We start from the raw sequence: 12229 nt of genomic DNA on the forward strand, positions 1-12229 counted from the left end.
CATGAGCCAACTGAACATGCCAACATATTGAGTTGCCATCAGATCACGCAAGATTTGCGAGTTCGTGAAGAATGCAAAAAAATTTCAAAATGTCACACAGGGGCACATTTACTTAGCTCGAGTGAAGGAAAAGAAGAAAAAATATTTTGAATTTCGAATGTTTTTTTTTTGGCTACTTCGACTACGACTTTGAATCGAACGATTCGAACTAAAAATCGTTCGACTATTCGATAGTCGAAGTACTGTCTGTCTAAAAAAACTTCGACCAAGTACTTCACCACCTAAAACCTACCGAACATCAATGTTAGCCTATGGGGAAGGGCTTCCTAACAATTTTCTGATCGAACGAAAAACAGGATTTTTGATACTCACCGTTAAATCTGTTTCTCTGTAGTCGATAAGGGGGACACAGGGACAGATGGGGTTAAGCTCAACCCTCTAGGAGGCAGGACACTTAGAATAAAAAAGAAAAAGGGGGCGTGCCAATACCATGGCTTAACCCAACCTAGAACTAAACCATTCAGTTAGTAACAAAGAGACTGCAAGTAATAAGCAAACAATGCAGAACTGGTAAACAGGAAAACTTTTCACTTGAGGACCAACCGGTCCAACTCGCTGAAGGGCGGGAAGCCCTGTGTCCCCCTTATCGACTACAGAGAAACAGATTTAACGGTGAGTATCAAAAATCCTGTTTTCTCTGTCGTCTCAAGGGGGACACAGGGACAGATGGGGACTTAACAAAGCAGCCCCAACAAAAGAAACAGGGTGGGAGCGAGATAAAGACACCTCACTGTACCACCGAATGCAGTACCTTCCGGCCAAAGGCAGCTTCGGCTGAGGAAAAGGTATCGAGACAATAGAATTTTGTAAATGTGTGTACGGAAGACCAGGTGGCCGCTCTGCAGATCTGGTCCAAAGAAGCTGAATTCCGCCATGCCCAGGAGGCAGCCACCGACCTTGTTGAGTGAGCCCGAAGACCTGCCGGGGGAGTACGACCCTTGGAAACGTAGGCCTTCTCAACGGTCTCTCTGATCCATCGGGCAATGGACACCTTAGACGCCGCCAATCCCCTTCGAGTCCCCGAGTGCAGAATAAACAGGGACTGCGAACGCCGGAAAGACTTGGACCTTTCCAGATACCAACGGAGGGCTCTGACGACATCCAAGGCGTGAAGCCTGCGTTCCTTGTCATTTTTGGGATTCGGACACAGGGATGGTACGACGATCTCCTGATTGATGTGGAAAGAAGTCACCACTTTGGGGAGAAACGACGGGACAGTGCGCAGGACAGCCTTGTCCTTGTGAAGAACAAGGAAGGCCGGATCACATGACAAGGCGCCGAGTTCCGAAACCCTCCTGGCAGAGGAGATTGCCACAAGGAAAACGACCTTCCGAGTAAGCCAGTCCTCTGAGACCGTTCCAAGCGGTTCGAAGGGAGGATCCAGAAGGGCGTCCAGGACAAGGTTGAGGTCCCAACCAGGAGTCGGAGAACGGAAAGGAGGAGCAACGTGAGCCACCCCTTGGAGGAAGGTGTGGACCGCGTCATCCATGGCCAGACGGGATTGGAGTAAGACAGACAGTGCCGAAACCTGCACTTTTAAGGAGCTGAGTTTCAGGCCCAGCTGCAGACCCCGTTGGAGAAAGGATAAAACTCGAGGGATGACACAGTCCATGAAGGAAGAATCCGCTGAGGGGACAGAGGTCTCCCTGCACCAGGTCCAATAGTTCCGCCAAACCCTGTGGTAGGCCTTCGAAGACGTGGATTTGCGGGACTTCAACATGGTGGCGATGACATCCTCTGCTATCCCCTGTCGTCTCCAGATGGCTGCCTCAATAGCCATCCCGTCAAAGCGAAAAGGCCCGGGTTGTGATGGACGATGGGACCCTGAAGTAGTAGGTCGGGTCTCGGGGAGAGACGCAGAGGCCGGGCTACGGACATCTCCTGAAGATCCGAGAACCAAGTGCGCCGGGGCCAGAAGGGGGCTATGACGATGGCCGTGATGTGAGACTGCCGCATCTTCTTCAGCACCCGAGGTAGCATGGGAAGAGGAGGGAAGACATAGGCGAGGTCGAATCGCCAGGTCTGAGTCATGGCGTCTATTCCCACTGCCAGAGGATCGCGGGAGCGGGCGAAGAAGGCGGGTACTTTGCGGTTGACTCTGGACGCCATCAAGTCGATCTCCGGTAGACCCCAGTGGTCCACGATTTCCGCGAACGTGTCCGGGTGAAGCTCCCATTCTCCCGGTTCCAGAAGGTGTCGACTGAGGAAGTCGGCGCTGGTGTTGTCCACTCCCGGGATGTGAATGGCGGAAAGTTTAACCGAGCTGGCTTCCGCCCAGTGCAGTATCTGCTGAACCTCCGCCAAGGCGGCCTTGCTGCGGGTCCCGCCTTGCCTGTTGATGTATGCGACGGTGGTGGAGTTGTCGCTTTGCACCCGTACGGCCCGGGACTGAAGATGGGGCGACCAGTGTCGGAGAGACAGTTTTACCGCTCTTAGCTCCAGAACGTTGATGGAGAGTTTGGACTCCTCGGGGGCCCATAGCCCTTGTGCTGACCGATTGTCCCACGTTGCGCCCCAGCCCTGGAGACTGGCATCCGTAGTTATCACTAACCAGTCTGGGGTCGCCCAGGACTGACCCTCGGACAGGTTGGTCGGCGTGAGCCACCAAAGAAGAGACTCCCTCGTCGAGTTGAGAAGGGAGATTCTCTGCGATAACGGACCTCCCTTCCAGGCGGCCAGAATGTTGGCTTGAAGCGGGCGAAGATGCAGTTGTGCAAAGGGGACCGCCTCGATCGATGAAACCATGAGACCGAGAACCTTCATAAGGAGATGTATGGAGGGTTTGGGGGTCTGAAGTAAGGATTGCACTCGAGTTCTGATCTTCTCCTGTTTGTCCGGAGGAAGACTCACTCTTTCTGAGCGAGTGTTGAACTCGAGTCCCAGAAAAATCATCCTGTGACAGGGAAGCAAGTTGGACTTCTTCCAATTGATGGTCCAGCCGAAGTCCTGAAGTAAGGCAATGGCTTTCTGAAGATCCCGTTCGCTCTTGTCTTTCGTCCTGGCCTTCAGGAGCAGATCGTCCAAGTAAGGCGTCACGGAGATGCCCTGGAGTCGCAGGGCTGCCGCGGTCACCGCCATGAGTTTGGTGAAGACCCTGGGGGCTGAAGACAGGCCGAAGGGAAGAGCCACAAACTGATAGTGCCGATTTTTGAAGGCAAACCTCAGATACTGGTGGTGAGGAGGCCAGATCGGTACGTGGAGATAGGCGTCTTTGATGTCCAGGGACATCAGCCACTGATCTCGTTACATCCCCCGGATGACGGATCGAAGGGTTTCCATCTTGAACTTGACAGACCTGATGAATTTGTTGAGAAATTTGAGGTCCAGTACCGGCCTGAAGGAGCCGTCGCGTTTGGGGACCAGGAACAAATTGGAGTAGAACCCTGAGAATGTCTCCGGAGGAGGTACTGGAGTGATGACGCCACTCCGTTCCATCTGGTGGACACAATCTAGAAAGGCCATGGCCTTGGTCGCACTGGTGGGAACTCTGGACATGAGAAATTTTCGAGGAGGGAGAGAAGAGAAGTCCAGATGATAACCTTCCGATACGATTTCGTTCACCCAGGCGTCTGAAGAGTGCCGGAGCCAGACCTCCCGGAATTGCAGTAGTCTGCCCCCGAAGGACTGCTGCGATCCCGGAGGGGGTGCCCCGTCAGCCCGAGGCGGATTTATCGGCAGAAGACTTGTTGTGGAACTTGTTGGATTTCCAAGCCGGACGTCCTTTGTCAGCTGGTTTGGAGCGAAAATTGGAACGCCCGGAGGGACTGTATCTTCTGGAGAATCGGGTAGGTTGACCCCGAAAAAATCTGCTACGGCGAGGCGGAGTAGAAGACTTGTTCTTAGACTGTGGGAGAAAGGTGCTCTTACCCCCGGTGGCCTGAGAGATAATTTTCTCGAGCTCCTCACCAAACAGTCGTTGACCCTTGAACGGAAGAGAAGTGAGGGACTTCTTGGAGCTAGTGTCGGCGGCCCAATTTTTTAGCCATAGAGTTCGACGTGCCGCCACAGCAAGGGCCGAAGTGCGAGCGGTAATTTGAGCCGTGTCCAGGGTAGCGTCGGACAGGTAGGCTGAGGCTTCAGCTAGAGAACGTACGGATTCTATAAGGTCGACCCTGGGAACGCCATCCTGCAGATCGGAAAAAATAGATTCTGCCCATGCTTGGATGGCTCTGGCCACCCAGGCCGAAGCTAGCACGGGACGAAGGGTAGAACCCGCGGAAGAGTAGACAGCCTTGAGGAACCCCTCGAGACGTCTGTCGGACGGATCCTTAAAGGCCGCCGCATCGGTAACGGGTAGTGTCGTGGACTTCGAAAGTCTGGAGACCGGGGCGTCCACAGTTGGAGGCAAGGACCATCTGTCCACCAGATCCCTAGAGAAGGGATAGGATTTCGAAAATTTCCGAGTAGCCTGAAATTTACGTTCTGGAAAGTTCCATTCCTCCTGAACAATGCTTAGAAGTTGTTCATGAGAGGGGAAACAGAGGGAAGACTTATGTTGCCTCTTAAACAAGCTGGATGATTGAGATTGAGATTCCGTGGAAGGGGTAACCTTGAGAATCTCGGTAACCCCTTGAATAATGCGATCGACGTCATGTTGAACGTCACGGCCCGCGGACTCCTCGTTGACCTCCTCTGCGTCCGAAGAGAACTCGGAAGGGGGCAATTCACCGTCGGAGTGAGAGGATTCCCCTCCAGAGGCGGAATCCTCGGACGGAGTATGGGTACTAATGTGACCCTTGGACTTCTCCGATCTTTTGCGTTTGCCGCTGGATTTATGGTCAAGCTTGGCCAAGGCTTTACCTAGAGTATCAGCAATGGATGGGAGATTCTGTAAGGAAGCTAAGGACTGAGAAAGTTGAAGCGCCCAAAGGGGGGCTGGAGGCTCAGTAGAGGGTCCGGGGGAGGGGTCTGGGGCAGAGACCTCAGGAGTGGGGGTCCCCCCCGGAGTCCCCGTGCTGTCACCAGGATCAGGGTTGTCTACCTGAGTAGGATCAGAAGACACCCCCTTTTTGCAAGACCTGCAGAGGGGCTCACCTTGACCTCCTTTTATTTAGCCTGGCAGTTTTTGCAGGTGAAATATGTAATTTGTGCTGCTGCTTTTGCTGGTGCTCTCCCCCCTGCCCTAGGGAAAAGTCCCCCTGACTTACCCTCTGCCATTATAGCGGTGTCTGAGTTACCTGCTGAATGGTAGTAATGGTACTGTTTGGGGCTGTAATGCGCTGAACCCTGGCAATGGAAGGGTTAATTGCGCACGGCTGTAATGCGCTGTACCCTGGAAATGGAAGGGTTAACTTGCGCGCGTCCAGTGGGGAGATCTCCTCCTCTGACCTGTGGCCCCCTGCAGTTACGAGCCCTCAGAAGTGCGCCAGCGTGGTGAGCAGTCGGCGCGAAGGAGAAGGAAGGAAGAGGGAGTTAGGAGCCGCCTCCTGAGAAAGCGCGCCTAACCATGCGTTCCACCTGGAGCGCAAAACAAAATGGCGCTGGAACGCATGGCGCGTCCCTTCCTCCTCCGCATCGCAGCGGCGGCGAAGAGGAGAGAGAAGGACCTAGAGCGCAAGGGGGGGAAGCCCCCGTATCGCGCACGGCAGTAATGCGCTAGTAGCAGTGAGGCAAGGGGCGAGACCGGCGGGCAGGACTGATTTCCAAGCCTGCGCTGTATTTGCAGCCGTAGTAGGTGATGGAAGGGGAGGGAGAGCCAGCAGAGGTTAAACCACTGAGAAGGGGTTATACTCACAGTTTTGCCGCACCGGTTAGACCCTCTGCTCTCCCATAACGGAATGCAGGCATGTCTTGCCAGGATTGTCAGTATAGCTAATGCTAGAAGTGACTCCGGTGGGCATCCCTCGTAGGAGGCACATCACAAAGGATACAGGTAGCCCTGCTCCGGATGAAAAACCTCATTTGCCAGTATTCTGACAAAATACTTCATTGAAGAATTTTTTGTCCATCCTCCTTGAAAGCAGGACACTTAAAAACTGAATGGTTTAGTTCTAGGTTGGGTTAAGCCATGGTATTGGCACGCCCCCTTTTTCTTTTTTATTCTAAGTGTCCTGCCTCCTAGAGGGTTGAGCTTAACCCCATCTGTCCCTGTGTCCCCCTTGAGACGACAGAGAAAATCGTTCGATCGATGGATTAAAATCCTCCGAATCGTTCGATTCAAAGGATTTAATCGTTCGATCGAACGATTTTTCCTTCGATCGTAGGAAATGCAGTAAATCCGAAGTTGAAGGATTTTACTTTGACGGTCGAATATCGAGGGTTAAATAACCCTCAGTAAATGTGCCCCACAGTGTAGGACTTAGCGAAGGAGAAGGCTGGCATGAAAACTTCAGATAGATTGAAGTGGTGATATTCACAGTGGCAGAAGGATTCTGTGCAGCTTGTCCCATGCTTGTATGGCAGCAGTTAGCTAGTGCTGGACAGTCTTGAGAGTTTTTGGATAATAACCCGGTATCTGTATGGCCTGCTCCCAGGGAGTCTTAGCCCCAGCACAGCAATCCCACATAGGTGGGAACCTAAGCGGGGTAATTTATTGTTTTGGCAGTGGTTAAGTGCAACCATATATAGACCACAAAATAAAAACGGAACATATTTTATTGAAGTATAATTCAGTAAACAAGACTGAAGAATTTAGGATCAAGTTTACAATGCTATTTAGGTGATCCCAGTTAGCAATATTACAAAGAACGTATTTTATTAAATGGAAATACTTACTTCTGAAACACTATAATATCACCATCCATAAGCTCATCAAGTGCTTTATCAAGAGATACATCATAATCTTGAATTCTTTCGGTTAAATTCGGTTTTACTTCCTAAAAAATAAAAAGCATTTTGTTTAATCTGAATTTGTAATGTTTCTTATGAGTATTTTAAAAGGTTATTTAATGTAAATCTGATTGCAGATACTGGTTAACTGTGATGATGATGCATGGGCTGTGTACCTAGAAAAATGAATGCTATGAATAAACTTTTTTTTACACTTCTTGTAAAGTACTTTTACTATGTTTTGCCTCAATTCCCATGTAAGAAACATAAGCAGAACATTTCACAATTACCTCATAGAGGATAAGGTTAGTTCCTTGCGGAAATCCTGCTCTCTCACACATAACTGGCAGCAAGTCACCTGTCGTGGAGGGGGGAAAAAAAGCATATATCTTAAACAACAAAAACCTACAAAAAGTCAGTTGTATATACATTTTTATTGTTCCGCCTTAAAATAATTACCCAAAAACATTAACAAAGAGCGCAATAATAAATTAGTGGCATTATGGACTTACGTATTTTACAGGAAATTGGTGTGTAGATATGACCACAGTAATTCAAGCTTCTACTTTTAGGATCATACATTTTGAGGAACAGCATTACATCATCTGTAATAAAAACATGCATTCATTTAAAGGAAAACCACACCAAAAATATTAAAACATATTATAGGAAACACTTTAGAGAAGGTGTGTCAAACTCAAATACACGTTGAGCCAAAATTTAAAAAATGGTCCAAGTCGAGGGCCGGACAGGTTCAGTGTTTATTAAAAACAAATTGAAGTGACCTTATTGTATATACTGAACCTGGAACTAGCACAGCACAGACGTTATTTCCTATAAAACAACATAAATCTCAATTTTCAACTCTTCTACCTTCTGGAGCCTTTGTTTCATGTCCAAATCCTTGTAACTATCACAGTGTTTCGTTTCGTGATGTTTTTTATATTCTTTCATTACAGCCACAATGTCTCCGCACAGAAGACAAAGAGCTTTGCCCTTCATATCCGTGAACATGTACTTTACCTCCCACTTTTTTTTTAAAGGAAAACTATACCCCCAAAATGAACATTTAAGCAACAGATAGTTCATATCATATTAAGTGGCATATTAAAGAATCTCACCAAACTGGAATATATATTTAAGTAAATATTGCCCTTTTACATGTCTTGCCTTGAGCCACCATTTCATGATGGTCTGTGTGCTGCCTCAGAGATCACCTGACCAGAAATACTTCAACTCTAACTGTAACAGGAAGAAGAATGGAAGCAAAAGACACAACTCTGTCTGTTAATTGGCTCATGTGACCTAACATGTATGGTTTGTTGGTATGTTTGTGAGTACAGTGAATCCTACGATCCCAGGGGGCGGCCCTTATTTTTTAAAATGGCAGTTTTCTATTTATGATTACCCAATGGCATAAACTACTAGAAAAGTATATTATTATGAAAATGGTTTATTTACATGAAGCAGGATTTTACATATGAGCTGTTTTATGCAATATCTTTTTATAGAGACCTACATTGCTTGGGGGGTATAGTTTTCCTTTAAAGTCCACCTTCCGTTTAGCAGCCATTTTTCAGGAGAGGGGTAACACTAGCTCCACAGGTGAAGGTAAGCTGCTGATACACAAGCCGCATGTGACAAGCGGAACAGGGACTCGTGCGCCTTTGATTGACGTTGCATCGCACTAGCAGTGCATTGTGGGACTTGCAGTTCTAATAGTGTGGACTCCATGTTCCGCTTGTCACAAGCGGCTTGTGTATCATTAGCTTACACTGTAGAGCAGTGGTCCCCAGCCTTTTTCACCTGTGAGCAACATTCAGATATAAAAAGAGTTGGGGAGCAACACAAGAGTGAAAAATGTTCCTGGGTGGTGCCAAATAAGGGCTGTGATTGGCTATTAGTAGCCCCTATGCAGACTGCCAGCTTAGAGGTGGGTCTGTTGGGCAGTGCACATGGTTTTTATGCAACCAAAACTTGCCTCCAACCCTGGAATTCAAAAATAATCAGCTGCAATGAAGCCACTGAGAGCAACATCCAAGGGGTTGGGGAGCAACATGTTGCTCACGAGCTACTGGTTGGGGATCACTGCTGTAGAGGCACTATACCAGCGGGCCAGATCTTATAATACTTATAAATTATCATGCTGGCCAAATATCAAAGATAATGCCTTCATGAGCCGGTACTGGTCCACGGGCCTTGAGTTTGATACATGTGCTTTAGAGTGTAAAAGACTACTGCAATGTACGACAACCGCCCTACTAGACAGGGCCTCTGCCCACAACTGAAAGAAGGTCAGTAGGCCAAAGTAGCCCTTTGTAAACATGGCCATCTGCCCAAATAAAGCCAGTGAACGCAATCCACACAAACATATAGTGTAATGTAATTTATAAATATTATAAAAAGCCAAGAATAATAACTTTTTATGGGATGGTTGAAATTGATAAAAGAGTGAAAGGTTAAACAAAATACAGGCTTAGGTTAATGTTTTTAGCACAGCCCATAATATTCTCTTAAGAGTAGTATAAAGCATAAAAGCATGTACAATCAAAACAAACTAGAGGACTTAACCCCCAGGCGACTAATATCATCCACTTACAATGTAAATAAGTCAACCAGCACCAGTTTCCATCCAATACCAAACGGCATTGCTGGTGCAGACATTTAGGAATGAATATGGCATATGAAGAACATAATATCCCTTTATTTTCCATTTTTCAATGCAGAACATATTGGGGACTATTTATGACCACTGCTGCAATATTACCAAAATGGATGCAGTGTTAATAAAAGTACTTGCACCTAAACATACTCCATGCACATGCATAAAAAGGCAATGATAATAAAGATAGTCCTGATGAATTGGAAGTGTGCTATTGACACAAGGGAAACTGAACTAACCCCCACCATAATAGGGGTAAAAAAGGAGAAGGGGAAAAAATTATTTATAGGGGATAGCCTACACTTACGATCTTTGTCAAATTTGGGAAGTGTTGCCCCACTAGCAGCCATTTCTGGATCTACAGTTTCCAAAAATATTGTCCAAGGATTTTCATTGTCACTGAGTTCAATCATCTATAAAAGAAAAAAAATTGTTAAAACAGTTTTTAATATTTTTTTTTATAATGTACGAATGGATCATTTTCCCTTTCACCCTGCTACCTCTACTGAGAATTAACCAGTATAAGTATAGTATACACTGTGCTGCTGGTAAGAGGGCAAAAATGTTACAACCTGACTTGTAGGAATGGTAGCAGTCTATATGGTGCATGTTAACACTTAAAGGACAAGGAAAGTTAAACTAAAGAAGTAGCTAGAAATGTTGTAAATTATGTTTTGCGCTTCTGTACTAGACCAAGGCAACCACAGCCCTTTAGCTGAATACATCCCACTTTTTGGTGATAGAGCCAATTGCTTCAAGACTCAACAAAAGACAGCTTCAACATTTATAGGAGAAGAAAACATAGAATTCACTGGGGGAAAGCACCCCTCAGATATTCTAGCGTATTCATAACCCAGTCCTCTTCCTCAAAAAACATCAGCCAGGTGGTATTTTTCCTGTGATCACCAAGCCACCATTCTGGGGCATCCCCTGTGTGTTTTGAAGCTGGCCACATGCACAGTATAGAAATCAGCAAATATCTTTACTGCAGATGTGCAGGAGATGCTTGGGACAAGGAAAAATATGGTGGCACACACAGAAAAAAAAGAGTGGGGAATTTTTTTCAAATGACAAGAAGCTCTGGACCAGAGAAGACTGTAAGGGACTGGAATCATTGGCGTTCATAATTTGGCACTCACAGTAACTCAACCTTTCTTCCCCTTTAAGCAAATAATACTACCAGTCTCCCATCTTGTTAGAGAAAGTTACTCTGACAATGTTTTATCCAGCTCTTTAAAAAGAATGTTCAACCATGCACATTTGTAACTTATTACTGTGGTCATTTTTCCTATAATATAATACAAAAAAAATATCTAATAATTGCAGGATGCAGATAAATGTGCCTAACATGTTCCTCTGCTTTTAGTAGTCAAACACATTAAAGTTTATTGGGTGACAGTACACAGCACCACTCAGAAGCAGCACGGAGCATTAGCACCTGCCTGAATCCTTCTTTCTTAAGGCAAAATACATGCAAGAAGAAAGAATTTGAGCCATTATTATCAGATAGAAAATATCAGTATCTTTTTACAACTGGTATAAGCATCAGTTAAACTAGCGGGTTGCTTTTGTATTAACAAAGTATCAATACTTGAAGTCAAATGTTAGCTATGATAACTACATGTAAAATAATGGCTAAAAATGTTTATAAAATTTTTATATATATATATATATATATATATATATATATATATATATATATATATATATATATATATATATATATATATATATATATATATAAAATAAATATACAGTATATGGAGTAAAGAGTGGTAAAGGTTCTGTATAGAGAATGAATATTTACTGTCTTGCTGCAATCTGCTTCATAATCCAACATCGCTGGCCTTTTTGTTCCATTACTTCTAGCTTGCATGGGCCATAGCCGAATTTGATCCTGTGGAAACCCCTGTAGCGAAAAAATTTATTATCATTACTGCAATTATAATTAGCCATGTTATACAATAGCAACATAGGTGCAGCTTTAAAGATCTTAAATGACAATATCAACATTTTAATATACATTGGGGCATTGGTTAATTTTTGTGTTAAAGGAGAAAGAACCCCCCCCCCAACCAAAAGCCCTTTTAAAGGGGTATTTTACACTAAAGCACATCGCAGGGAGGGAGAGGGGGCAATGCCTGCAAGTTTTGGGGGTGCTTCAAAAGCACTTTAAAAAATAAAGACTGCAGCTTACCATGGTCTGTGAAAGATTCTGAACAAATTCTGCCAGTGTTGAGTTTTTTAATACTTTGAACACAGTGTATTTAACTTTTTCTTCGTCGTACATATCGTTGCCTTGGTGCCCACAAAACTGGTCCTCAGTCACAATCTGAAATAGGTTCAAAATTAGAAAATAAATGAGTGGTGGTTCTTAATCAATAGGTCAGGACCAAAAAAGCGTTGTGATGCGGTGGGTCAACAAGATCTGCAAAATGATCACCTACAACCACACCATATATGTCAGAGCACCACAATAAATTTAACAACAAACCATCAAAAAATGAAAGCAGTTTGAAGTAATGAGAATATAATTTACTGTATTGTTACATGTTGTGTGTTTTCATTAGAAAGAATACTATAGTTCAAATTAATAAGATGCTGTGTAGCCATTGGGGCAGCCATTCAAAGCTGAAAAGGCACAGGATACACAGCAGATAACAGATAAGCTCTGCAGTATACAATTGGATCAGAATGTATTGGTTATCTGCTATGTATCCTGTGCCTGAATGGCTGCCC

The 12229-nt window shown here is 45.5% G+C and overlaps 1 protein-coding gene across 4 annotated transcripts in view; it reads right to left on the bottom strand.

Moving 5' to 3' along the window:
- usp7.S (ubiquitin specific peptidase 7 (herpes virus-associated) S homeolog) overlaps positions 1–12229 on the bottom strand; it is a 59140-nt gene that overhangs the window by 14707 nt on the left and 32204 nt on the right. For 2 of the 4 annotated variants that reach the window (XM_018237115.2, XM_018237113.2), the window contains 6 exons: positions 11688–11822; positions 11298–11399; positions 9792–9903; positions 7341–7433; positions 7119–7186; positions 6775–6875 (listed from right to left, as the gene is read on the bottom strand). In XM_018237115.2, coding sequence (XP_018092604.1) covers positions 6775–6875; positions 7119–7186; positions 7341–7433; positions 9792–9903; positions 11298–11399; positions 11688–11822 — 611 coding nt within the window. The remainder of the gene's footprint in view (positions 1–6774; positions 6876–7118; positions 7187–7340; positions 7434–9791; positions 9904–11297; positions 11400–11687; positions 11823–12229) is intronic. The other 2 variants (XM_018237116.2, XM_018237114.2) reach the window with 1 other exon arrangement.

The sequence above is a fragment of the Xenopus laevis genome, chromosome 9_10S (genome assembly GCF_017654675.1).
Source record: "Xenopus laevis strain J_2021 chromosome 9_10S, Xenopus_laevis_v10.1, whole genome shotgun sequence".
Classification (NCBI taxonomy): Eukaryota; Metazoa; Chordata; class Amphibia; order Anura; family Pipidae; genus Xenopus; species Xenopus laevis.